The sequence below is a fragment of the Buceros rhinoceros genome, unplaced genomic scaffold, assembly GCF_000710305.1.
Source record: "Buceros rhinoceros silvestris isolate BGI_N320 unplaced genomic scaffold, ASM71030v1 scaffold9424, whole genome shotgun sequence".
NCBI classification, from domain to species: domain Eukaryota; kingdom Metazoa; phylum Chordata; class Aves; order Bucerotiformes; family Bucerotidae; genus Buceros; species Buceros rhinoceros.
In genome coordinates, this window is record NW_010407632.1 from 8,249 (window position 1) to 35,125 (window position 26,877).

The 26,877-nt window shown below is 41.6% G+C and overlaps 1 protein-coding gene across 1 annotated transcript in view; it reads left to right on the top strand.

Annotated features, from left to right (window-relative positions):
* Window positions 1–2,319: 2,319 nt before the first annotated feature.
* The window catches only part of HECTD4 (HECT domain containing E3 ubiquitin protein ligase 4), a gene marked incomplete at its 3' end in the record, with an annotated part of 43,777 nt that continues 19,219 nt past the window's right edge, over window positions 2,320–26,877 (top strand). Inside the window, exons 1-22 of the mRNA XM_010134547.1 lie at window positions 2,320–2,831; window positions 5,290–5,379; window positions 5,740–5,870; window positions 7,845–7,953; window positions 8,553–8,691; window positions 9,590–9,760; window positions 10,972–11,164; window positions 12,382–12,543; window positions 12,639–12,752; window positions 13,697–13,837; window positions 14,218–14,450; window positions 14,849–14,994; window positions 17,048–17,118; window positions 17,784–17,889; window positions 18,487–18,607; window positions 19,386–19,508; window positions 20,699–20,823; window positions 21,861–22,014; window positions 22,318–22,418; window positions 23,427–23,625; window positions 24,764–24,883; window positions 26,037–26,141. Coding sequence (XP_010132849.1) covers window positions 2,569–2,831; window positions 5,290–5,379; window positions 5,740–5,870; window positions 7,845–7,953; window positions 8,553–8,691; window positions 9,590–9,760; window positions 10,972–11,164; window positions 12,382–12,543; window positions 12,639–12,752; window positions 13,697–13,837; window positions 14,218–14,450; window positions 14,849–14,994; window positions 17,048–17,118; window positions 17,784–17,889; window positions 18,487–18,607; window positions 19,386–19,508; window positions 20,699–20,823; window positions 21,861–22,014; window positions 22,318–22,418; window positions 23,427–23,625; window positions 24,764–24,883; window positions 26,037–26,141 — 3,117 coding nt within the window. The remainder of the gene's footprint in view (window positions 2,832–5,289; window positions 5,380–5,739; window positions 5,871–7,844; window positions 7,954–8,552; window positions 8,692–9,589; window positions 9,761–10,971; window positions 11,165–12,381; window positions 12,544–12,638; window positions 12,753–13,696; window positions 13,838–14,217; window positions 14,451–14,848; window positions 14,995–17,047; window positions 17,119–17,783; window positions 17,890–18,486; window positions 18,608–19,385; window positions 19,509–20,698; window positions 20,824–21,860; window positions 22,015–22,317; window positions 22,419–23,426; window positions 23,626–24,763; window positions 24,884–26,036; window positions 26,142–26,877) is intronic.

Consider the following 26,877-nt stretch of genomic DNA (forward strand, 5'->3'; position numbering starts at 1 on the left):
TGGTCTGATTCAGAATTTGTGAATAAACGTGATGGGTTTTTTCCTGCATTTTATTTCAACCTGCTTTGACTTCGGATAGCTTCAAGATAACAAGCTTTGCCTGAAGATATGAGGAAACTGAGTCAGTGTGCTGAGGAAACTTGGCAAGGGCTACGGTCCTCTGCAAAACCTTGAGACTGTCAACAGAGAAGTGGTTTGTCTAGCGTGGACCAGGTGAAGCTCCGTCATCAGTGTTGGTTACAGAGAGGTGTGTTTTGCCACCACTAAGAACCAGAATGGTTCCCTGGTGCAAGCAGGATCTTAGGAGAGCATTTGAACCCTGAAAGCTCCCAAGTTATTTGTCACAGCCAGTCACTGTGAAAATTTGGTCTTGAAGCTTGTTTTTTGGAGGAAGCTCTGAGTACTTGCCTCTAGTCATACAACATCTTTTGAGAAAAGCAAACATCACATTGGTGACTTGAAGGAAACTGCAAAAACAGCCATCGGTTGCAATTGGAACTCAGCCTTTGGTTGTGTTTGCGATTTGGCTGAAGTAAAGCAACTCTCTCATGTTTGAATATTTAAACCTTCTGCTTGTTCTTACGTACTGGGTACAGACTCAGTTCAAAGCCCACCTGAGGTGGTACGAAATTTGTGCGTTAACATAGTGTGCGTATTAACGTGTGTGCATTAACGTAGTGTAGTGTACTTACTGTTTAGGGGGGCTCAAGCGTGACCCGGCCTGTGTTGCAGGGTTCTGCTGTGTGGAAGTCAAAAGCAAACTCTTCCAGCAAGTGATTGCATCTGTAACGGGAAACAATTAACTTCTTAATTTGTGTGTTCTGTTGTCTTACAAATATGAGGTAGCTATTTTACATGTATAATATGTGGTTTAGGGCTTAATATTCTTAATCTCTTTGAAGAATTTAATTGAAAGAGGTTCATTAGTTATAAGAAGCTCAATACTAACATCTCTTCAAGTGTAATTATGTGAATTACTTTAAAGTGAACTTTTCATGACTCTAATGGTAAGTGTTCTCCTGAAAAGCCGTTTCGTTGACTTTAGTAAGGGTGTTTGTGGAAATGGCAGATGTGATTTGTCCTGGAGCGTTTTATAAAGCTGTTCAAAATTCTGCAATTAGACATAAAAATCTATTTCATATTCTGTATGACTGCTGCCTGCCATTAAAACCCCCAAACAACCCTCTGTGAGACCACCCGCTGCATCTCTCTGTCTCTCACGTTGCCTGTCCCTCCTTTGCTTATTTTAAATTACACGGGGGAAGGACAGCCTTACAGCACAAAGATGGGCCTAAGAGCGCATGTCTGGGGTGGAGGAGCTGCAGCAGTGCAGCGTGTGGGCAGAAGCCCTTTGGACATGGGATCCAGAGCGTCAGAAAATGTTGGGCTTGTTGCTTCCCTCGAGGCTGCTGTAGCTTAAGTGACTTTAGTGTCAGCAGTTGTTGTTACACTGCAGGGAGAAAAGTTGCCCATAAATAACTTCAGCTTGTGAGTACTCTCGGATTTGGGGCCAGGTACTAACCCATAAAGCTGTTTCTTTCTGTTGCGGTTTACTTGTTTTCTGTTGTTCCAGCTTTGTCTCCAATTTTACTTAGAAGTGCCAGAACGGCCTCTTTCTGCTGGCTGAAATGATGGTGACGGGACTTTTAGTCTCACAACTGTGTCAGCACCTGGAAATGCTTTGAGAAAGATGTAGCTAAGTGCAGCGTGATAAAACTGAGGAGGAAAAAAACCAGGGGAGGGAGGGCGCGTACCAAAACTCTTGGTACATTTTAGAAGACTGGCTGGTTTGTTTGAAAAGCTCTAAAACTAGAACATAATAAGTTCTTAGTACAAAATATCGTTGACCTGTTCGTTTCCATAGAAGAACTCTAAACTCAGCCCCTGGGACCCTCTACCCCTTCAGTCCCTTTGAAGTTCTTCACAAAATTGCTTCCGTTACAGAAAAAATGCTCCAGGGGAGGCGAGTCTTTATTTTCAAAGATACTATTTAATATATATTTTTCTTTACAATCTATATTATTGTTGTTTTAGCATCATGATTGCAAGTTCAAAAATCTCTGTCAGCAGCCCCAAGCCCAGACGTCAGCAGCAGTGCTGACTCTGCAGTAACAGACTCCGCACTGCTTGCGTGCTCTTTGGCCTCCAATGTGACCTTATTCACACCCAGAGATTAAAAGAAAACGTATCCTCCCATCCATTGTAGAGGACAGCTGGTCTGGAAGTCACCACAGGCATATGTTCCCTTTTTTATTTTTTTCCCCTTAAGAAAAGAAAAACCTGTACAAATACCAACCTTGTCCCTCCTTTCAGATACTAACATTTGAGACCAAGAATCCGACGGAGCTGGCTGAGCGCTTACGATCGGTGTGTGGAAACCAGAGCAATGCTTATGCTCGGCTGCTGGAGTACCGGCTGAACGCTCTGCGGGGACTCTGGAACGCCCAGCGCCAGCTCGCCTTGGAGGAGCAGCATGACCGGGAGAGCTCGGGGGATGAAGAAGCACTGGCCTTGCTCAAGCGTCAAGGCTTGTTGCAGCAGCCTGAGCAGGCGCCATTTACTTCACGAATGGGGCTTCTGTTGGTCTTTCCCCTCATTCAGTCTCAAAGTAGAACAGACCCTTCTCTCTGTAACATAACTGCTGAGGTGCTATTGAATTGCCTTCGAGACTGCCAGCCGTTGAGTTTGACTAAGGAACCGGCTGACTGTCTGAATGGGATAGAGTCTTTGCTGTGCTCCTGGCTGGAAGACACTTCTGCTTCGGGCCAACAGATTCCGTATAAGCAAAAAGAAAATGCTGCTGCCGCCCTAGTTGCCTTGGCTTGTGCAAGGTAAGAAAGCTGTGCTGGAATGACCGGTCGTGCTTGGCGCTGGCGGAAAGCGTTTGTGTTTAAACCTGAGAATCAAAACCGATGGGACTGTGCTGTTGATGCTGATTTTTTGGTTTGCACTAGTCTTTGTCTTTCTAACAGTTAAATAGTGGTTTGGAAAGGGGAGACTGATAAGCCAAGCATTTATTTTTTGCATGTGTTTAGCATATGTAAAACCAGAAGGATCTAGGTTAGAAATGCCTCTTGTGCATATTGCTGCTTCCATTGCAGTGATCTGTTCTAGGAATGGTTCCAACTGTTTTTGCCACGGAGGAAAGTTGTCTCACTTTCCTCTTCGTGCTGCCCCTTTAATCCTGCAGTTTAGGCACCTTGGTTTGGCTGTAGAAAGCATCTGCCCCGTTTCAGGGCAATCTGTTTCATGTTTCAGTGTCGCGTGTGAAACACCTGGAGGCATTTTGTGGCTGGTGATGAGTTCAACCAGTGCAGGTTGAACTGTCCAGTGCCCTGCATGGGTTTAGCCCAGCATCAGGTAATTGAGAATGAAGGGGCCGTAATTGCTTTGAATAAAAACTGACTCTTTTTAGGGGATGGGGCATGGGGAGAGGAGGAGGAGTATATAAACCGTAGCTTCTGAGAAGCCACACACACACACGGGTCTACAGTCATTGCTTTGGAAAATCTTGGCTTTCACGTTTCTCACATTGCAGCCTCGTTTGCTGAGTAACTCCCATTTAAGATGTTGAAGTTCTTGTGATTTGCTTTAGAAAAAGCTTTATTCAAATGAAGACCACTTAATTTCTAGTGTACTTGTTCTAATGAAGTCAATGGGAAATCTACTGCGTGTGGCAAACTCGTCTGCACTGACAACTGCCTTATCTAAAAGGCAACGTACTTGAACGTAGCACAGATAAATTGGATTTGATAAACACAATCTCATTTATATTTTTTCCAGATGTCAATTTTGAGGAAGTATGGGATGTTCTTTTGCAGTGTAAGAGAGCTAAATTTCAAATACAGCTTTTGAAGTGAAGGTTGATTTTACATTTCCTTTGCAAATCTGTCTTGCGTTGCTTCCAGAGTTGTAATATCCCGAAGCACTGTGTTCACCTGTGAAAGCTTTGCATTTTTCCTTTAAATATGTAAGTCAGGTGTTGGGTACTATTATGAAGAAAAAGCCTTCAAAATGAGGCTATTATTGAGATTCGTGGTCGCAATCTTGGGTGCTTCATAATAGTAAGAATAAAGCAACAGGATAAATATTGCTTTAAATAATAAATGAGGTGCTTTGAAGTGTTTGGTGTCAGCTTTCTCCAAGCCGAGGTTTATCAGTGAAAACACGCAGCTGAAAATGGCAGCGGGGGAGCCCGAAGGAGGCAAGGAGCTCAGGCTGCCCATGAAGCAAGAGGCTGTATTCAGAGGGTGTGTGGATGGGATCTCTTCAGTTGATCAGTCGTGTTTCTGAGGAAGTCAATCCCACAGTGACTGCTGTCATGCCAAAGATGTGGTCAGGATTCTCATGGTTAGCCAGACTGTTAGACCTGGAAGTACAGCCATCACCTCTTTCAGAAAATGACTGCTTCCTAATTCCTGACCTTTAAAACAGAAACTGAAAATACGCTTTTTGAAGACATCTATGTATTTCTAAAAAAAACCAGTCGTTTTCCACTGTATTAACATACAGATTTCATAGGTTCTCCCAAAAAAGTGTTCAACTTATGAATGAACGAGAACTGTAATTACAGTTGCAAACTCCATATGTTTCTAAATACCACAATAAAGTTCTAAAGCAACACCCTTTTAGGCAAGATTAGAAACAACTTCTCCTTTGGTTTGTTTCCAGAAGTATCTATTCCTTAACTACATTTAAACGCATCACTTCAGAAAGGGAAAAAGCTTCCAGATTTGTGTTTGTGTTCAGACTCTCGATAATAAATTAATCAGTTTGGTCGTTTCTATTTTAGTCAAGCCAGCCTTCTCTGGCTGTGTCTGCAGCAGCTCTTGCAGTGCTTTCTCTCAGCCCCAGGAAGACCCGCAGATGGTATTTGAAGATCTGGATATGATTAATCACTCCAGGAACTACTGAAAGTCGCTGTCTGTAATAGACGCAAGATCAAGGTGTTTTACCCAGTGCCTGCGCTGCCTTGACTGTACGCGTTGTTTATGCCTTGGCCCGTGGTTGCTGGTCTCTCTGCCCATGCAGTGCTTCAGCTCCTCCCAAAAGACAGTGAGATGAAGAACACTGGCGAGCTGCCGGTCGACCTTTCCCTTACCCCCTCTCTTCCTCTTTTCACTTCCTTCACAAAAGAAGGGAAATGCAAATTAGAAAAGAAGCTTGATGACGTATCTTGGACCTTCGTTATGGTGCTGGATATGATATTCTCCATGGATGCTGTTGTCTGTGTGCGCTCAGTCTTGTTTTGATAGGCATCTTTAATTCATGTTTTTCTTGTCCTTTTAGAGGGTCGCTGAAAACCTTTGTTCATACAGTGCATCTGTTACAGAAACAGACTGATCTAGGATCCCTGCCCGTGGCTGATGTGTTGTACAGGTTTGTAGAGACTTTCCTAATTGTGGCACTTTTACATCAGCTCTGAAAATGTGTAAGTGCGTTTAGAGATAAATGTCTTCAAATGTGATTAAAAGGCTTTAGAGTTATTGAAAGCTCTAGGAAAGATCAAAATGGAGCCAATTGCAGAAGGAAGACATTAGAAAGTCAAATCTAGAAGGATCTACTAATTGGTTTTTGGATGTTAAGTTTTTATTTTTTTTAATTAAATATTGATGATCCCTTTAAGTGGCTTATGAACAGAGAATAATTACTTAAACAATAGCTTCATCTTAACTTTAGATTTAGCTAGTTTTTGCTGTCACTGTTCTCCGTGCATCTTATTTCATTTTCTGCTTAAAGGTTGTTGCTCTTGGAGGGCGGCCCTGGCTCACCCTCTTGTTTGCTGGGAGGAAAGCACATAGTGTCTTGGGGCTTTGAAGACATGTTACCCGCACCCGATGCCAACAGTAGTTCCAGCGGTGAAAGTAAAGGTGAATTATTTCATGACTGTCCATATTAGCAGGGGAGGACGAGATGCTTTTAGTGGTGATAATTGTTTAAAAATTAATGTGAAGTTTTAGGCTTGGAAAGGATTTCTCCTTCTGCTGGAAACGACGTAAAAGCAAGTGCAGTAGATAGGAAAGAACTGAGAGCTGAAGGGTTCAGAGGGACCGTATGGAGGGAGAACTGGGCATCACAGGAGTGTCTCAAAGCCTGATATATGACCGGGGGAGGTAACTGGGCACTTTGTTGTCTTAGTCTGTACACTCAGAACTGGAGGTCTGAAAACAATTTACCGAAGTATCAAATGATTTACGTTGGTTTTGTCACACCTATTCTTGTGAATTTCATCTAACTAGATATGTAATGATTTGTTTGCTTTTAAAAAGTTGATTTGGGGGTCAGACAGAAAAAATAAACCTGTTTTATACTGTAATTAAGAGGCCAGATCTTAAGTCCAGGTGCGTTAATTAGTATGGTATATTTTTTTTAATTACAAGATAAGGGTTGCTTTGGTTGCCAAAGATCAGATGCTATTTTAAATTGTGTCGTGATCAGGTTGTAAGGAAACAATCAAAACCAGTAGCTGTGTTGACCCTCCCTGCCTTCAGTGGCAATTTGGCAGAGGTCAGAGAGTGTGGGTATCACCCACTCGATAGTCTCGCAGGAAGTATGACCGGTTTGCACGAAACATGAGAGTCCACCTTACTTTAGACATACTCAAACTTTGGTAACATCTCACTAAGTTTAATGCAGCCATAGGTATTTACAAATCCAAGTTTTCTTTTTAGGCTATCTGCAAATTTATTGAAGACATCTATATTTTGAAGAGGTTTTTTTGCTATGAGAGTGACCGGGTTTTTTCCTTTCCCCAGCTGACTATTCAGATTCCGTGAACTTAAATAGGTTCACTGGGCTGGTACGTTGACAGCGCTGTTGAGAGGCTTTGCCTTGATTGTTGGTAATTCTTTCTTTGAGTGACAAAGCTATGTTTGGAATATGTTTTGTCGTAATTTAACAGTGTTCAGGGGTGGAAGGGTCTGCTTACAAGCTTTGAGAGAAGCCCAAAGTTATCCCAGAAATTAGATCAAGGCTCAGTACTAGGTTATTCCCTTCTCACCAGCAGTATGTTACACCAGCGGTCCTGAGCAAAGGGCTTGCATAGTCGTCAGCCTTGCTTGTGCTTTATCTTGCTGCCAGGTCTGAGTTCTGAGCAGCATTACCTGTTGCAGAAGCAGCAGAGAATGGTTTTCTGCTGCTCTGCATCGCTCTGAAGGCATTTAATAGCAGATACTTAAATTAGTTTATATTTACATAAAGGAATTTTCCACTCAAAACGAGTATGGTTGAATGGTCCTGTGTCCCTAAGCATGGTTGGGTATGCCAGGCTAGTTCCTCCTGTGTTCATAGTTTTGATTAAAGTGCAGAAAAAACAAGTTCCAGCCTACTGGGTTGGTTTTTACAGCAGCTTGGGCCATGATACCCAAATGCAGTAACACTGAAATGGGTACGCGACACAGGCGAGACACATTAATTGGAAATGGGTGACGTACGTTTGAATCATGAGAAAACAGCACTCATGTCATTTATTGTCTCAAAAGAGAAGCTGAGTGATTAGCACCTAATTCTTGCTATGCTTATTTGGCAATGGCAGGAGATTTAAATAGCTCCAGTATCCCTGTGAGCGGGTGAGGCGTAACCTGGGCACCTCTGTCAGGCTTGAAAGGGGTGGAAAGAAACTCCTCTAAAAAGAAATGACTTTGAGTTACAGTAGCTCTGAGAACACCGAATAATAAATTCAGAATGGAAGGAATGGTGGTGAGCCGTTGGTAATGACCTGTCACGAGCATCTGTTGGTGTTCAGTTGCGATGGTAGCTAGCGCGGCAGCGTAACGACGGTGGAGAATTTCCAGTGTGGTGTGTTACAGAGGAGCTCTCTGCTCTGTTCTTTCTTCCCGATTCAGATGCAGACTTAGGGCGCTGCCTTGCAGCAGATGGGCTCTATCTTTATACAACTAATTCAGTGGGCAGAGGAATAAGTAAATTAGGATCTGGATTACATGGTACTTTGCGGTAAGTGACAGTTGAATATTTGCTATTCTGCAGATCTGTTTAACAAAAAAAGTTCTGTTTTTGCAAACCTCTCTCAGATCTCAGGTATAACAAGACATAGAGCATATACATTTTCGTGAAATGCTGTTTTAATGATTTTGTTTTCTCCTATGAAATTCTTCTTGAGTTTGTTTTCTCTAGAACTGTGGAATACTTTAGATCGAAAGGAGCGTCAGGAGGCCATTTAGCCCAGCCTCCTGCAAAGCACTATGCTAATATTTTACATTTGATTTGATTTTTTCGAGAGGGATGTGCTGTAAACTAGTTCTGTCACCTTTGTACTCGTAGTTGTACAGTTGCTGAATTTTAAGTATGTGTTTTCTAATGATGTCATTTATTATTCCAGTGGTCAGTGCAAGTGTGACTCCCTGTACCTTCTTGCTCCTTTATTGCTGGGAAGTCACGAGGCTTCGTATGCTTTAAGCCTTTTACAATAGAAGTCGCTGCCTTACACTGACTCGAATTTAAGTTCAGAGTTCCAGAATGGGGTTGTGATGTTATTAGAAAAACCAAAAAACAGTCCAGGGTTTTAAAGAGTTTCCTCTACTGCTTTTTGCCAGTGGTTTTGTGTACTGCCGTAACGAGGAGCTGGAGACTGGCTGGGTTGCTTTTGGCAACGGCAAACTCCTTCACCGGCCCGTCTCGTTTGATAACAAGCCTCACTCCCTGTTCCAGGTGGTGGATCAGCATACCCTTCAGGTAAAGGCTCACTGCGCTGCAGAATGAGAGTCAAGTAAGGAAATGTTCTTCATTAACCACAGTCATTTGTAGCTTTAATGAGGTTTGTCCTTGAAGTTTCTTCTTTTTGCTTTGTGAAACTGCCTTTTTATGACCCCCCACCCCGAGAAGCGCTGTGTGCGGGAACTGGTCAGTGCTCTCATGGGCAGTGCTCTCTTGCTGTGTGTTAGTCTGTGTGTATACGTGTGTTTGTCTGTGTGTATACATCCAAATACCATGCTATGATAGTGTGGTCAAAGCTAGAATATAGTACAGTCACATTACAAAACAATCAAACGATCGTAAAATGGACTCTAACTTAAGCTGAATGTTAACAGTCCTCCTGAACAACTCATTATTTTTCTACTGTAACAAAACTCAGGTTTCTGCTCTAGCTGTGTTTGGTAGATAAACAACTGTCACCCTTTGTAAAAATGAATCGTTTGTGCCACTTGGTTTTATCCTGCCACGTATTTAAGGATGGATACACACACTTATATCCAGTGTGTTCCCTGGAACTGAGAATGTCTGGATTCCCCTTTTCTTCCAAAGTTCCAAGTAATGTTTCAGAAAGTAGAGGACTCTTTCAGGTTTGCTTTCCGTACGGTACTGTGGGTATGCTCGCTCTCGATCGCTGGAGCGGAGCTCAGCCTTTTATTTTTAGGTATGTTAAAGGTTTCGATCTATAAGCTGTTTTGTGTGCAGTAGATCCGTTTGGCAAACAGCTCTCTGTAACAAATAAATGTAATGGGACCGTTAGGGCCAGTAATGGGCTAACTGCTCTTGATCGCGCTTGCTTTGTTTTAAAGTACGCTCTTAATACTGATAAGAACAGGCTGCAAAGGAACAACTCTTTGTTAAGACGCTCTCCTTCTCGTAGGTGTGTCAGATAATCCCAATGCCAGTAAACCACTTCCCCGTCGGCAGCACCATGACTACCGTGCACCTTTCTTCAGATGGTACATATTTCTACTGGATCTGGTCTCCTGCAAGCCTCAATGAAAAAACACCAAAAGGCCACTCTGTCTTCATGGATATTTTTGAACTTATTGTAAGCAAATTATGTGTTTTCTCTGACATTAGAGTCAATAGCATGACTACTGCTTAGTTAACTATCAGCATTTTCAAAACAACGTATTAGGTTTGGCTATTGGTACGTGTAATCTGAATCGCTGCTTGTAACGTGTTTATGAAATAGCTTTGAACTGAACGGAAGGTAAATTGTTTAATTCCATCTTCAGAGGACACACGACTGTCCTATTCCAGCAGCATGAATTGTCTTGTAAAACTCATTTTATTATGATTAGCAATTAAATTTTATGCATGGACAGTAATTTGGTGTGTTGGGATTTAAAGCACTGTTTGCTGTAGGTCTGCTTCGTTGTGTGAAAAGCCGTTCAGGTCCCACAACTTACAAATACAATTGTTTTGTCTATGCTGCATTTTATACCCTAAAATGGTTTTTATGTCACTGCTTTTAATGTAAAACCAAAGGCGTTTCAGAATACTCAGTCTAGAGAAAGGTATCGCTTCTCTCTCAGTGGCCCGTAAATGTGTATGTACATACACACACAGCGCCTGCGTTCACAGGGGCATATTTGAGTTAGACAAGCAAGCACCTCTGCCTAAAATTGTATTCCGTTCTAGATGCACCAATTCCCAGAGCTCTGGTACTGATAATGGCAGTGGTGTGAGGATTTGCCTCTGTAGCGCTTTGGGCGCAGTGTCTGTCTGCTCAGCAGTTGCCGGGCTTGGTGTGGTGATGGACTCGAAGGGGTAGGCTGCCCTAGTACAGCTTGTGGGAAGTGCCTCGTGCTGTAAACCGGATCTCAGGTTCTTTGAGAGATGCATTCTGTAAGAACACGCTCCCTGAAGACTATGGCCTAAGAAAATCTTTGCTTACGCTTTTTGGCTGGCGAATGATTTAAAGGCCTCCTTTTACCAAACTTGCCAGTGAAACATCATGAAGAATGCAGGGAGGTTAAATATTTTTAAGTGGAGTTCCATAAATAAACTTAAGATTATGACAAGCAGCTCTGTCTTTGAGGACAGACAAAATAAAAGATGCTATATTGATCCACAAAGTCTCCACCAAAGTAAATATCATCTGTCTAGCATTTAGAACACTTCCTTGTAGAAATTCCACCAGCGAGGTTCCCGTTTAAGTTTGTATCCCTGCCTGGTATGTTGAGTTGTTCAGTTACGGTAATCTGTCTCCTACGGATTCAATATCTAAGTATTTTTTTTCTTCTATTTTAATAGGTAGAAAATGGTGTTTGTATAGCAAATCCTTTACAGGAACGAATTATATTAATGAGAAAAGAAGGTGAATCCGCAAAGAGTATAAACGAGATGCTTCTGAGCAGGCTGTCCAGGTACCGAGCCTCCCCATCGGCAACCCTGGCTGCTCTCACTGGCTCCACCATCTCCAATACGCTCAAAGAGGACCAGACAGGTCAGAGGAGGCTTTACTGACCCTCAGAAATATGTCAGTCTTTGTTTCTTAACACGCAGAGTATCAGTTCTGGTAGTTACTAAACTCTTAGGACACGATAAAAAAATGCATGCATATTTTTTCCCCAAAACAAGTGTTTGAAATATATATACAGTATTTGCTTAATGCTTGAATTACAAGTTCCTTTGCTAAATTAGGCATCGATTGTGAGAATTGGCTTGTAATTTTCTGTAAAACTGGACTGCACTTCAGAAAATGAAACTATTGTTTCACAAGTACGTTGAGGATTATAAACTGGGGGTAATTTTGCTTTTTTGAGGTAATTTGCGTGTTTGGATATTCTTGTATGGTCTTGCTGAAACTGCTCACGTTAATTAGGGAATCTTGAATGAACAGCATCGATGGCTTTCAGGAGCATCTGGAGCTTTGTCGGATTTGGCTTAAGATACAATTTTATTCAGTTTACCCTGAATTACTTCTCTTCTTCCTTCATACGTACATGAGTTTTGTTTCTTCAGTTGTAAACAATTAAAGGTATTTCCATAAAAATAAATTACACAGGAAATAGAGCTGCTTACGGGAAAATTGGCAGAGAGGTAGCTCGAAGAGCTATTTTAGAGGCTGTGTTTTGCCAGTTAATGACTAGAGTGCTATAGAAGAAGAAGAAGTGGTTATTCTTGGATAATTCTTTAGTCACTGCTCAGAAAAGTGTTGATCAGCTGTGGCAGAAGCTAGATCATCATGACTGTATACGTTTCATGCGGAGCAGGGGAACTTAAAATAGTAAATGCGTAGTGAATCTCAAGAGATTCTTTATGTGAAAAGATTATCTGGCTCTAAGATCCTGCTTTCAATATGTTTATCATGGTACAATTCTTCAAACAGTTTTGTTTGTACTGAAGTTTTAGGCTCCTAATTTTCCTGCTTTGAAACCTAGAGACTGTTGTCTCTTTTTTACGTTGTTCTCTTTAGTTAACCGGTGAAACTGTTTTTATCCTTCTGGGAATCGCTGCTGAATGGGTGGGATTACGAGGCCACCCCGATGTGCACCTTCATGAAGCAGCTTCTAAATGGTGTGAGATATAGCCGAAATGAATTTCCATGTTGATTTATTTGAAGCCCCAGATAGAATCTGCCTGGTTTTCTGCCTGTTATTAGGAGTGTTTAATGCTAGGAAGAAATCCACGTTTGTGTTCCTGTTTTGTTCTGTGTTTCAGCTGCGAACACAAGCTGTGGGCTGCCGCTGAAGGTGTTAAGGAAGACTCCGATATACACCTGCGGAACGTACTTGGTGATGTTGGTCCCACCCCCCGGTGGGTCAGGCAGTTCTGCCACACGCTCCCTCTTTGGAGGAACAAGTGCTTTGTCATCTTTAAAAAGTAAGTCGAGTCCGTTTGTGACTGATTTGAAGTCCTTGGTTTTCTGAAATAAAATAAACTTCTCAGAAATTCATTGGAGATTTTCTTCTATGTAGTTCTTGCTTCGAGCTTGGTGTTCAATATTTCGGACGGGCAGTTCACCAGCCGAGCAGATCTAATCGATGCTGCCGGAAGTTCGCTTGGCCGTGGTGCTCTAGTTCCAGGACTTGGTAAGAAGTAGACCTCTTGTCTGGGAGTATTTTGGAACTAGGCATATCCGACCCTTAGATTCTGAACAGTCTGATGGATTTTAAGTTGCAGTAAGCAGCTCTGCAGTCCCGGGCTTTCATGTCTCTGAGGAAGTTTTGTAAATTTAACTTTTTTGAAAGTTCAGAATTCCCTGAAGGAATTTCCAGTGTCTTGTGCAGCTGAAACTGCAAAAGCACAAGTGCAAAAAAGGTATTTCCTGTAGCAGACAAAGATCTTGAAAAATTTACCTCAGTCATTTGAAAAGTTCAAAAATAACCTGTTTGTCTACGCTTGTAAAGTATGGTAAATGCCTCTGTCACAGAACCGTTGTGTCTACAATCCACTGTCTTCCCTTCTACTGTTTTGGACCTGCTTGTGTTTGTAGGCTTTAAGCTTCTTCAGGAGATGAGTCTTGAAGCTTAAAATTTTTTAACATTCGCACTGTGCAAACTGTCGGTTTTATTAAAGCCATTATGCTTTTACCACAAGGCCTTTAGAACAAGTTCTCAGGTGCTTAATTGTCAAAAGCTGTAGTAAAATAAATTCGAAACTTGTTTTCCCCTATGTTTTCCGGAAGTTACTGGTATCTGCTGCCAGGCTCCACTGTGTTTAGTTCATGCACTGTGGCAGCGTGTGATAAGTTTGTGGAGGAAGGATATAGATTATGTACTTAGAAATAACGAGCACTGGAGCGTTCGCCTGCACTGGATGCCATTGTCCGTTTACTTGAAACACCAGAAGGGATGTGCGTTGGCTTCAGGCCTTTGCTAAGAAATGTCCTTTCAGGGTTTTTCATTCCAGTGCTGTCACGTGACAGAACTTTTAAAGCAAATGACTTGGACTTTTATCTGCCATAAAAATACTTTAGTCTGGTTTCCTAACAAACATTCAAAGCCTGACATGCAAAATGCTTTCCTTTTCCTAGGTGCCTGTTACGATACAATGAACAACATGATCTGGACGTGCTCGAACGATTATATTGATCAGTGGTGTAATCCCGGGAACCAGGCCTTCCACTGTGTCTGTCAGAGACTGGGAGTGAGTCATGTCATCACAGAGCCCAAAGGTGAGGAAAACCCCCAAGTCAGCGTTTTCTGCAAAGTGGAAGCGAAATGTACGATTACCACAGAATAAATACTGGAAACTACCTTCTGACACTTCCCCTGAAAGCTGAGTTTGTTCCTGAAAAGCAGTTTATAACTATTGGCCAGGGTTTACCTTTGCCTTAAGAAAGGAAGAAGGGAAAAGCGAGGCGTGTTTGGAAGTTTCCTGGTTCTTGTTACCTTTAGCACACTGAAAAAGCGCTGGGGGTAGTTCTTGTGTTTATCATGTGGGTGGGCGTCCCAAAGTTAGAGGACATGTGATGATACATTGCGTGTCAGGAGCAGACGCCAGTGCTGTAATTTGTGTTTGTAGACAGCACTCGAATGGCTTTTCTTCTTCTAGGGGATGCAACAACCACAAACGAGGTTATTAACCAGTTACTGCACCATGTTGGTGCCATGTGTATCCACCAACTCAACCTGCTTGCAGCCAGCAGCAATCTGCCCATAACGAATTTCTTGGGCAAGCAGCATCCCATCGAAGCCCATCACCTCAGCAGCATTTGTGACATTATGGAAAAAGCTATGGTGAACGGAGACACCTGCATAATACGCTGCATCCTTGTTGTCTTTCAGGTACAAAGGCGTCTTAAATGTACTTCGCAATAAACACTGGGGAAAAAAAAAAAGTGTTTTAGAATACAGGCAACCAGTTGATTTTATTAGGGCTTTTTCCTTCATTGTATTCAATTTAATGGAGATTGACTTAGCAGTGGCTTTGCAGTATCTTACACACACATTTAAGAGTCCTAATTGGAACGGAAGTGTAATTGCTACCTTCATGAACTTAAATAAAATCCAGAGAGGTTACTTTCTTTTTTCTTTCTCTTTTTTTTTTCCTCATTTTTGATCCAAAGTCAGATTGCTGCAATTTCTAGTGACCAAGAGAAATAGTCTAAGAAACCAGCTGCAGAAAAAGTGTTATTGTGAACAGCGTTTAAGCTTTTAACATTGTTGTGTTTAATTTTTCTTAGGTGGTTTTTAAATTTTTCTTCAGCCCGCAAACAGAAAGAAACAGAGATATCGTTAGAAGGTCTGGCCTGTTACTTTGGCAGTTACTGATGGCTCCAAGGGATCAGATTTGCTCTGAAATTCAGAAGGAGGTTTGTCTAGCTATTAGGTAAATATCTGTTTTGTCAGATTAAACTTAACTTAGATTTTAGATTATTTTAGAATGTTGTTGCAGATGTTACTGTACTCAGCAGTTTAAGTTTTTTCATATTAATTTAAAATCTAGATTGACATGATACAATTATTCTGGTTTATATCTGTGGAAATGTGAAGATACGATGTGTCATGATGACAGTGAAATAACAGTAATTAATTTACATACTACTTTTCATTTGTTGCTCTTTATTGTCTTTCTATAGGGGTTTTTTTAGTGTTTACTATAATCTAGCTGCTAAATTCCAGCAAAGTTTTCTGTATGTCAGCGATGGCTCCACTGACTTCCATATTTAGCTTATAGAGTGCGTTGGTGGTGCGGAGCAGGCAAAGCTGATGTCGTCAGCTGTGATAGCAGCGTTTCAAGTGACAATACTGAAATGCTCCTAAACAAAAGGAATATAAGGAGAGGCAGGGTGAATAATACTTGAGGAATGCTGTACGGCTGAAGGCCCAGGGAAAACCACGGGCAGGGTGGTAAGACTGTCTTGAGAAGGTCAGGTTCTCGTCCAGGAAACGGGAATCTCTCTTGGCAGACGGGTGGGCAGTGTGTCTGTGGGCTGGCCACCAGCTCAGCAAACGCTGAAGCAGGGTGGCTGCCTTCGCTCCGCGCCGTATTAGCTACTGTGCCTCTGGAACCCGCTGCTGTGTGACTTCCTTTCTCCGGCTTGTCAAAACAGCAGAATGACTAAGTACAGGGAAGCGAGCAAAAGGTGCAATTGTGTGTCACGAAGACGAGATAATGTAAATCTCAAGGACGAGAAATGCTGCCTCAAACGTCCTGAGTACAAATATAATCTGCTTTCAAGTGGGAAGTGCTCCAAAGGTTGAGAACAAAATCTTCTGAAGTTGAACCTGCATTTTTTTGTGTGTGAATCACAGCATTCCAAATTTCAGTGGCTCTAAGTGAAGAAGAATAACCTATCTTTAGGAGGATTATCTAGCGTTTTCAGGGGCTTGCTTTTTGACAGGGAAAAGTGTATCCTGTCAACTCTATGGACAGCTGCTGCGTTTTCCCCATGTTTAACTCTATATCCTCTGTTAAAAAAATCAGAGGTAGAGATAGGTGATATCTCCTTCCTCCTGCTTGCTCATCGTGGGATTCTGATACCAGTGGGAATTCAAACTTAACTAACTGTTTGTATCACAAGTTGGTCAGCGTGAGCCGGAGGGAGGGAAGCTGCAGTAATCTCTGCTCTCAGTGTGAAGCTGAAAAACATACCAGTTTTCTTTCTTGAGAGCGTTATTTGAAAAGGGAAAAAGGAAAGCAGAAAAAGTCCGTATAATAATGTCAGCCCTTGAGTCAGTCACGAAGAACTCCTTTCATGGTATTGTCATCTTCTGTCTCAGGATGGTAATTCACAGAGAAAGGACAAAGTGCACCACAAGTTAAAGTGGAAAAATATCTTCACAAAGGAGCATTGGTGCAGAGCTGTGTTGTTTGGGAAATGCTGTTTCTAGAAGCTTCTCTGTAGCTTAAACTAAGACTCTGTAAGGAGCTGCTCTTTAATGAGTATAAAACCCGAACAGTCGTGACTTCTTTATTATTGACAGTGGCATTTCCCATTGTTCTTACCAGAGATAAGGCATAGCTCTTTCCCCATCGCCAGAGCTGAGTTCTTCTCTAAACCATCACCCATTTTCTCTGACATCTCTCTGGTTCTCGGAAAAGTAGTTGTGCTGCTTTCATGGGTATAAACAACTGATTGATGAGGAGTTCCTCAGAGGGAAGCAGATAGCTCCTGTGGAAGCTTTGGGACCTAAACAATAGAATATCATTGATTATAAGAGATTTCTGGAGAAAGCAGCTGCTAGTTTTGTGACTAAGATAAATGTTAAAATATGGAGGATGCCCTTCTAAGGTGGAAGAAACTATTACACAGTCGTTTGAAATGTTACCTCAGACTCTAAGTTGAGGTTCTGTAATGCCATATTTCACGTGTCCATTGAAATAATTTTGTTCACTTCCAAATATATTGAGTAATCCCTGGTTTTATTCTTTTCTTCAGCTCTGGTTTAAATATCCTGTATCCTGGAGAAACAGAAATCAATAATCTCTTGAAATTGGTCTTAACTGAAGGTGAGAATGACTGACTGACATGTGGGAGTGTGGTTTTTGTAATTGAAAACAAAGAGTGAAAATACTTCTCAGCCTCTGGAGGGAGAACAGTTCAGAATAGTGAGCACTAGTCTGCTTCAATCCTATCCTGCTCCAGGAAATTATGGAATGCTTCAAATCCTGAAGCTGCCTTCGGAATGGCAACATGGTCAGGCATCCATTAGGTGTAGAAACACAAATTCTGTCTCCATCAGGCAGCTGGAAATTGAAAGGGATTCAAGTTCTCTTTTGCCACTATTTGTAATGTTTCTTATCCAGCTCGTGTTTTGGAACACCCAGTTAGCGTTACCCGGGGCAATTGCAGAGTAACCAGAGGTCATCTTAGTCCTCGGTGAAAGAGTAATAACCTCCTTGCGTTCAGTGGGAGTCTGGACTTGGAAGCAGCCGATGCTCAGTAATTTATTACTTCGGAGGAACGTGTTTGTGCGTCAAAGTCTTTGGAATTTAAAACAGTGCTAAGTACAGAGCAAGCTTTAACAGCCCGTAATGTCAGCAGGGAATCGGGTTACACTGTAAATGAAGTAATTTCTGAGCAGTAGCATTCATTAAGGGAGATATCTGAGGAAATACAAATAAATTAATTCTGTAAAATGCTGTTTTGCAAAAGTTTTTGCATTCCATTTTAGGAGAGAGAAATAGTGGTCTCTCTCAACTTCGCGACGTTATCCTGACTAATTTAGCTGAACAGCTTCAGAACAACAGATTTGGAAGTGAAGATGATGATCATTATAGGTAAAATGCAACAATATGCTCCCCCTCCTCCCCATTTATACTGTATGTCTCTGTTATTTGCTTTAGGTAAACTTGCATAAAATCCTGCTGCAATGGCCTGTTACCTTGCTGGCAGTGTGACCTGAAATACTCTGTGTCTGTAGTGGGTAGAATTCTTTAGGACAAGGGAGAGAGGTTTGAATTTTAGGGGAAGCTTTGGAGGCTTCTGTACACAGATGTAGGTTTGGATTCCCTCGTGCTTACCGTGCACGTGGTAAATGTGGATGAAAATGGCCACTATTAAACGTTGCTCTCCACATCACCACGTCAGGGGACTTCTGAGCGGTAAAACTGTCCATCTCAAGTACCTCTTCGAGTTGGGAGGAGTCGTTTTTAAGGAGTCATTAGGAGTTACAGTGCAGAAAATCACTCCTTATCTATTGCATTGACTGGTTCAGCACTTCAGGCTTGGTTTCCTTTGTGTCTGAGTCTCTGCAGTGGAACAGAGCCTTGTTTTGGTTTCACATAACTTGTGACACAGCTTGCATGACATGAGCTATACAAGCTACGCCATCATTAGACTATTAACGTTTTACATCTTTCTTGCCTTTGTTGAAGACTAAACGATGAGCTGTTGCACTACATTCTCAAGATTGTTGTCCGAGAATCTTGTGTCTTAATCACCAAGTGCCAAACTGTATCTAAAGATGATTTTCAAAGGCTTCTTTCAACTGTGCCTGTAAGTAAAATGTATTTTGATAAAAGTGTATTTGCCTTTGGCTGCTTTTCCTCCTTAAATCCATCACCTTCAGTGAGAATATAGAGGGAAAGCTTTCATAGCTGTTAGGTCTTAAATAGAGGAAAAGAATGTCTTTTGTTTGTACGGTGCAGGGAAGGAAGAACCAGTGTCTCTAAGAAAGTAAAAAAGTAAAGCAAAGTGAATCATACGGCAGCAGTAGGAGGTGGGACAGATTTATATGTGGATATATTTTCCAGTTGTTCTGGTTGCTGTTTCAGTTTAAAGGAAGTTTGTGTATCCCAATGTTCAAAGCATTACGACAACTTTACACCACTGTAGAAAGAGTTTGAGTTTTTAATGATTCATCCATGCAGAAAGGATTGTCATTTACAGACAAAAACGAGGAAGGGAGTAGTAGTAGCATGGAACCATGACCTCCAGGAGTGGGAATTAAGTTTAGCTCTCTGATGGCTTTTTCTTTTAAGAATTAGTTAATGTTACAGTACTTGAGTATTACTATAATGTTACGTACTGGAATAAAATGGGACTGCTGCTTTATGTGTTGCAAGTTACTTCACAAAATTCAGTGTTTTGCAGACAGTTTCTTCTCTTAAATGTGTTAACAAGCTTGTGTTAAATCAGGGAAATTATTTTTTGCCTTTGCTTGTCCTTTCCCTCAACTTTTTTTCCTCTTTTATGTTTCTAAGTACAAGGATTGCCTGAATCCAAGTTGATTAGAGGGTTTAGATAATGTAAAGTGTGCTTATTTATGTTAAAGGCTGCATCTTCCTGCTTGCGGTATCTGATGGCCGTACAGAACCACCTCCTCAGTAACACTATTTTGATTAAACCTGATGAAAATGATGACAGTGACAGCTCCTTGCAGGGAGAGACATTGAAGGTACAGGTAAACACCGAGTTTTATCCTAGTATGGCTCTCTACAGTCACTGTTCCTGTGACACCTCTTGCTTCTGCACTGCATTCTGCTGGCACGGTTCTGTTGGTTCTTTTCCTCTCGCTATAGTTAAATTACCGTAGACAGTTTTGCTGTTCTCCAGCTAAAGTCTGCAGTTGTTCCATGTTCACTTGTCCATCTTGAGTTCTGTATTGTCAGTGAGAGCAGGTGCTTCCCTTCCTAAATATATGTATAATGAATTTTAAAGTATTTTAATTAATCTGTGCTAATAAGAAAATTCATGTGCCTGGAACCCCTTCTGGACACATTACCCCACTCACTGTGTCTTCTCCAAATCACTGAGGTGGTCCCTGAAAAGTATTTGTTTGGTTTAAATAGGAAGGAGTTGTCTCGTGTGCCTTACCTGGCTTCTGCTTTTTTGCAGTTTTAATTTACAAAACTTACGTAGAACCACCTCCATCTGTCATCTGAAATAGCGTGAATGTTTGCGCTAGAGGACAGGGTTTGTGGACAGGGGGCGATTTGTTGCTCTAAGATTTATTAAAATGTGTCGTTCGACATTACTGCTGGAATAGTCTCCTGTGAGCTCCCAGAAGTCAGCTTTGCCCTAGCACACAGGCTGCCTGGTCAGAGGAGTTTTTGTAAGGTTAACAATTCTCCTATAATGACACTGAGTTTCGAATTTCTGGCATTGTTTGTTAAGCTGGTTTTATCTGCTACTCTTTGAGACTTTGTGTGCTGTAATGTGCTGCAGTTGAAAGTTATTTGTTCAGGCTCATTGAGTAAATGCTAAATATTGTGGTACTTTTCTTGTCTCACTATTCACCCATGTTTTCATTGTTCAGTTTCTCTCTCCACAGTGATCCTCATACCTGCTAGGACATTCTGTCACCAGTGCTGTACCTTGGCTGGCTAACAGCTCTCTCTCCTGTGCTGGACTTGGGGATTCCCTCCCTCTAGAAACTGGGTGTGCATCCTGTAAAACATGCACCTAGTTTCTCCCAGCACTTTGGGGCTTAGCATTAAACAAATTTAAGTCTTGGATGAATCTCCTGCTGCGGGCCTGCCAGGTCACATTATCATTATTTTAATTTGGAAATCCATCGTTTTGTTCTGTTTCCTTTTTTTGTGTTCTCTAAGAATTTAAGTATCCTGTAACACTTTTTGTACCTAGGAGCTAAAGACCAGCATTTTGTCTCTGGCTACACAAATTCTGACAGGATGTGATGAAGTCTTAGAAATGCTGCAACAAGTCACTACAGCACTGATAAACAGTGACATTTCTGATAGAGAGCAAAGGTAAGATAAATGTGCTACCTTGGGAAGAGTAAACTCTTGTTTTTTGTGGCCTACTGTATGAGCACAGTTAGCTTTACTTATTCTTCCTAACTTCATGCTTGAGCTTTGAATGTAGAGGAACTGGTTCTTATTACAGCGTTCGCTTAGCACTGCCCTTTTGAAGAATACAGAATCAGAGTCTCCACGTCAGCACTGCTAGCTTAATGTGTAGAAACCTCCAACTGGTGGGGTTTTAGTCAGGTGCAATGGCATTTGTGAGCAGGAAACAAGCTGTAGTTAGTCAGCTGGGAGTATTCCTTAAGCCAGGGCAATTTTTTTATTCTCAAATTCCTGACTATTGCATCTCCAGTAGCCGGACTAGATATTTTATCCATGACAAGGCTTGGATGTTGTTATGCTATCCTGCATGTCTCGGGAGTTAGCATCACCTTGCCCTTCCTTGCCTCCCCTCCACTTAAAAATACTTGTTGGGAATGAGGACGTAAACAGAAACCGTGAACCGTTTCTCTCATTAAACAAACACCTCCCACTCCCTGTTGTTTCAGGTTTCAGTTCCATGCTTTTCTGTGCCTGCAAGATTAGTCTGTTTATTGACAATACAATTCCACAGAGAGATTTTTCAGACGGGTTTCATGCTCAAATACATTTTTGTAGACACAGATTCTTTTGAAGTACTTTGAGCCATGTGTGCTGGGAGCCTGCTCACATACTGAACAAATACATTGGTGTTTGAGGTGGACTTTCATCCTGTGCCTATGGGAGCTTATCATTTTCTAAATAATTATTAAACTCTTGATTTACTGTCTTCTGGTCTATCATTGTTTAGGAGGAATTGACAGCAGAGAGCAGGACACTAACACTTCAGAGAGATCAGAATGTCTTAAAGATGTGAAGTTTTTGGTTGGTGGGGTTTTTAATATGTTCTCAGCTGAATTTTGAATGGCCTCCTTAGGCAGATTGAGCAGATGACCAGCAGTAGTAGTGATACTTTATGAAAATAGTTGTTGTCATGTAATAAACCTTGACTCTCCTTGCAGATTAAAAGGCCTGGAGCAAATTACGAAGGCCACTATGCTCGGTCATCTGCTTCCTGTCCTGCTGACATCTCTGATGCATCCAAATCTGCAGACTCTAACCATGGCTGATGCCCTGATGCCTCAGCTGGTGCAGCTGGTTCTTTACACCAGTCAGGTACGGTCCCTGGGTCAGCAGGTGTCTACAGGGGATAAAAGATGTGGCATGCGGCTTCTAAAGTGCTGTGGGTCTTGGTCAGCCCTTTGCAGCAGGTGATCCACAGAGCGTAGTGTAAGAGCTGCTCAACAGCTACAAAAGCCAGTAACGCTGCGTATTAAACTTGACTTGGTACTACAGCTCCTAAGTGATGATTTATTGTCCACGGCAACATCCAGTGTGGTTGTTAATATATTTCAGTAACAAGATCTTCAAATGATTTGCTGTGGGCATGTTTCTAACGCTGTATTTTTTGTGCCACAGACTGCATTGCTGCTTAAAACTCAGTCTCCAGTTTTCTCAGAATTGAACAGTTCCCCCAGTGGTGCATCCGAACAGAAAGGGAAGCTGTTACCTGATGAGAGGTGATTCTCTTTACGTTCTTTACATCTTTTCATGGGATAAAACATTTTGGTTCTAATGTTCGTTTGATCATTGCTAGGGGATAAAACTTGAAGCAGCAATTTTAAATAAGTATTTTTTTAAAGGCAAAGCTGTAATGGTTTGTCAAGCTGTCTTAGAGCTATATAAGCCTTAACAAAAGGCAATTAGTTCTAAATTTTTCTTGCATGTAGCATTAAATGATTAATATCTTCAGGTTGTTTACACAGGGTATGGTTTGTTTTGTTTAATTCTGGATGTTCCTCTTACAATAAATTAGACCAAGGAAGACCATTATGAGAAAATGGCAGCATGAGGTACAGTATGAAAACCCCTGGGAAGATTCTAAATGGTTTCATTTACATCGAGAAATAGAAACATTCTAAGTCCTGCCTTTAAATCTTGTGTCTCAGCTCAAAGTTGCGCAGCTTCTGCTTGGAAACAGAAACAGTTTAGCTTCTGCTGAGCTAAACAAGAACTGCTGACCTTGCAGCGTGACACAGCTTGTGAGAAAGTGGAATATACTGTGTGAAAACAGAAGAATTTGTTTTCAATCCTCCTCCAAATGAGAAGCTTCAGTGACATATTAGGTGTATTGTTTTATGACAGGATAATCAGGTTTGGATGCTGTCCCAGTAGGGAGGTTGTTTTCCTGGTACCAGTCGTGGGTTAGAATCCCTACATAGGACCATTGACTCTTTTTTGTGGTACTGCTTGACTTGTTTACCCTACTTTGGAAACGGGAAAGCATTGGGAAATGCTCAGATTCTGCAGGTTAGAGTTATTGCTGTGGTCGCTTCTAACATGCTGAGTTCACGCTGTTGAGATTCAGCACATTGCCTCGCTGCAGTGATAGCTGAAGTGAGGAGTCAATACTTTGTGTCGCTACTGGTACCAAAAGGTGATTTGAAGTACTTCAGAGTTTGATGTCTGAACACATGACAGAAATCTTTGTGCTGAATTTGAGGATGAAGCATTCACTCTAATTTCAGAATGCTGGAAGAGAAGGAAGAACCGGGTTTTCTTACGGGTTTGAAGATCCCTGCTCCCTGGGCTGCCGGGAAGACTGTCGAGACAGTTCATCCCGTCAGGGATAACTATAAATTTAAAGAAACTGTCCACATTCCAGGAGCCCGCTGCCTGTATCTTAGATTTGACAACCGATGTTCTTCACAATATGACTATGATAAGGTAAGCAAGGGCCCCTTCAGGAGCTCTTTCTTTTGTGTGTATTTCTGTCAGCAGCGCTTGCATTTGCATCTTCTGCCCCTTGTCTTTCATGGCTCCTTCTTTCCCCAGCTCGGGAGGTTTTTATTAACAGGAGCTCATTAACGTACGTTGTAACGTCACAGTCTGCTTTGAGGCTGTGAAGTGCAAGAGTGCAGAGAGGTTCTTTCTCATGTGGCATGAGCACGAACAGCTTTTCAAAAGAGTTCTGGAGTTTAATCATAAGGCTAGACTTAGCTAAATGATAGAGAAAGAACAAAGGTTGTGGACGTGAAAAGGCAGGAAGGTGGAGATAAATGCTTTGTGTTTCTTCAAAAATAATGGATTCATAATCAATAATTGTCGAGGTTTTACTCCTTCTCATTTCTGCTGTTGTTCAGTTTCCCTTATTTCTCACATTTTAATCTAGCTGCTTACTTTGTAGATCAGCACAGTTTGCTTAAACTGGGCAGAAATGGAAAGGTTGTGGTTTTTTTCCCCGTGCTGAATGTCCTGTTTACATGGATTAACATGGACAAGTATCTTCAAACTCAAGAACACAACTAGCAGCACTTGTTTTCTTTGGATAATCAGAATGCTACTCATGCCGTGTACTAATTGTTGCCATATATTCCTCCACATAGCTACTCACTCCATTTCTTATTTATGAGCATCTTTAATATTGATATCACCCATTACTCGTTAAACTCCTCTAGAAAACTTTGGGCCTCCTCACGTTCCCACCAAAGTCATGACAAAACATTCACTTTGATGGGAGCAGCATCTCTCCGTTTATCGGTAGAGAGGCGGTTTGTTCCAGTTAGCTCAGCACGAGGACTGGAAGTTGGGATTTCCCCTGATTTCTGCTCCCCGTTCTGCTGCTGACTTGCTGTGTGACCTCAGGGGCAAGTCACTCAATTTCCTCTCTGCCTCAGTTTCCCCATCTGTAAAATGGGGATAATAATACTTGCCTGCTCACCTCACAGGGCTGTTGTGAGGATTTGTTAATATTGATAAAGCGCTTTGAAAATATAAAGCGCGGTGTAAGTGCTAAGTATTATTATTATTATTAGATTTTCTTGTTTTTCTCTTACAGTCTAACAGTGTATTTTATGTTTTGAAGTTGGTGATCTATGCTGGTCCTAACACAAACAGTAGGAAGGTTGCTGAGTATGGAGGCAATACACTGGGATATGGCAGCCGTAGTGTCTTAGGAACTGGTTGGCCAAAAGACTTAGTAAAGGTACAGTATTATAATCCAACAATATTTCACCTAGAAAATCCCCTTTGGAAACCGTGTCGGGTCCTTTTTAACCCCTATGGCGATGAAGTCCGGGCGTTTGCGGTTGTCTGTGCTGAGATCGCTTCTTCAGTGGCTGTTACGTCCTTGGGGAATAACTCTAAACTCAACTGTGTGTCACGTGTGACGCTTCTCTTTGAGCTTATCTGACCTGTCACATCTCACTGGAATTTGTTGTCGGAATGTCTCATTTCGGGGGTCTCCAATGGCACTGCGCTCTCTTAACTTTATCTTCGGGGAGGGATTCTTGCGCAGGCTGAGGCTGTGCATGCTTTTTTAAGGTCCATGGGCATGACTGTTTTTCTACAAATATAACAAGTAGTAAATGTAGCAACTTGCCAACCGCCTGTGTTGGGTTTTAAAAGTACATTGGAGGCTTTTGGCAGTACAACTAAGACAGCAAAATCCCATAAACTTCTTGAAACGTCACTATTTCAGGTATTTTGCAGTGTTATGATTTATGCAGTATGATTTTTTTTTTCTTATGTGTTTGTGCTGCTACTTTGTTCTGCACTAAAACTGGGTTGATATACATAACAAATAATTTCCAAAAGAAAAAGAAGTAATAATAGATGGGAAAGCGATTTCAGACAAGCCCTCCGTTCTTCCCAAGTAATGGAATTTAATTTATTTTTCAGAGGTGGATTTTTTTATACTGCTCTTTTAGCAAACTCCTTATTAACGTGTTGAGATTGTTCTCCCTGAAGAGCTTGTCTGTCTTCCTTCGGGAAGAGAACTGTTGATTATTGCATGGTTTCTTGCAGATAATGAAAGTGTTTTGATGAAAATCAAGACCAAGTAACACCAACTGATGAATTCTACTTGTGATTCTACAACTATGGTGGTGGTTTTTTATAGTCAGCAAGCAGCAAAATTCAAAATGAATTGCCTACTAAGAGATGTTCTTACAAAAAGGGAAGAATCTTAAATCAGAGTATACAGTTGGAGATAAAAATACTTAGATAACTGTCATTAAAACCATTTAATCCATAGTAGGATAAGCCACTTTTATGAAAAGCAGGTTTGTTTGCCTCAAGTCTTAAATGTATCTTCTTTTTTTTTTTTTTTTTTTTTTTTTCCTGATCAAAATGTGAAGGTGGAAGGAGATACAGTCACCTTCTCCTTTGAAATGCGGAGTGGTCGTGAGCACAACACTCCGGACAAAGCTATGTGGGGCTTTGCTTGCACTGTCCGAGCACAGGTACTCAAACATGACCGATTCCGTGGGCAAGGCTCAGCTCCGGTGTCTCTGCTGCCTGGTAGTCACCGCAGATCAGGCAGAGCTGTACTTCAGAGCTGGGAGTGAACGTTTGCAATTTAAAACAGTAATAAGATTGCTTTGGCACTGAGTCAGACGATGTTTTCACACTTAAAGGACCTCAGCTCTGGTGCTAGAGGTCCTCTGTGGCGTGGACTGCGTAGGGGTTGTGGAGGTAGATAGTACCAAACATACCTGATCGATCTCTTGTCATGGGCACTGGGCTTGGCTGAAGTCCCTGTAACATCCCATATCTTTGGAGAGATGGGTCACAACCGGGAAATGGGAGGTGTAACGAGGGACTAGTGCTTCCAGCCTAGAGAGGGGAGGGATCAAACAAAAAAGGGAACTCAAATCCCGCTTCCAGGAAGCTGGGACTAGGCCTGTGAGATGTCAGATCTGCAGGACAAAGAATGACTGAACCAAAAATACTTTACCTTTTCTCTTCTTTCTTGGTTCAGGAAAATAATGTTTAAATTCTTTTGTTTCTCCAGTTGTTCTCCTGTTTTGCTTTTGTTAGGTATTTTTTCAAAAAGTGTACCTCTGTGTAAGAGACATGACTGATAGTTGTATCTGTATCTTTTATGTATAAAATCATATATAAAAACATAAGATATATAAAATATATCCTGAAGGACATTGGGGAGGGACTTTGTGGTAGATTGATTAGTGAACTGAC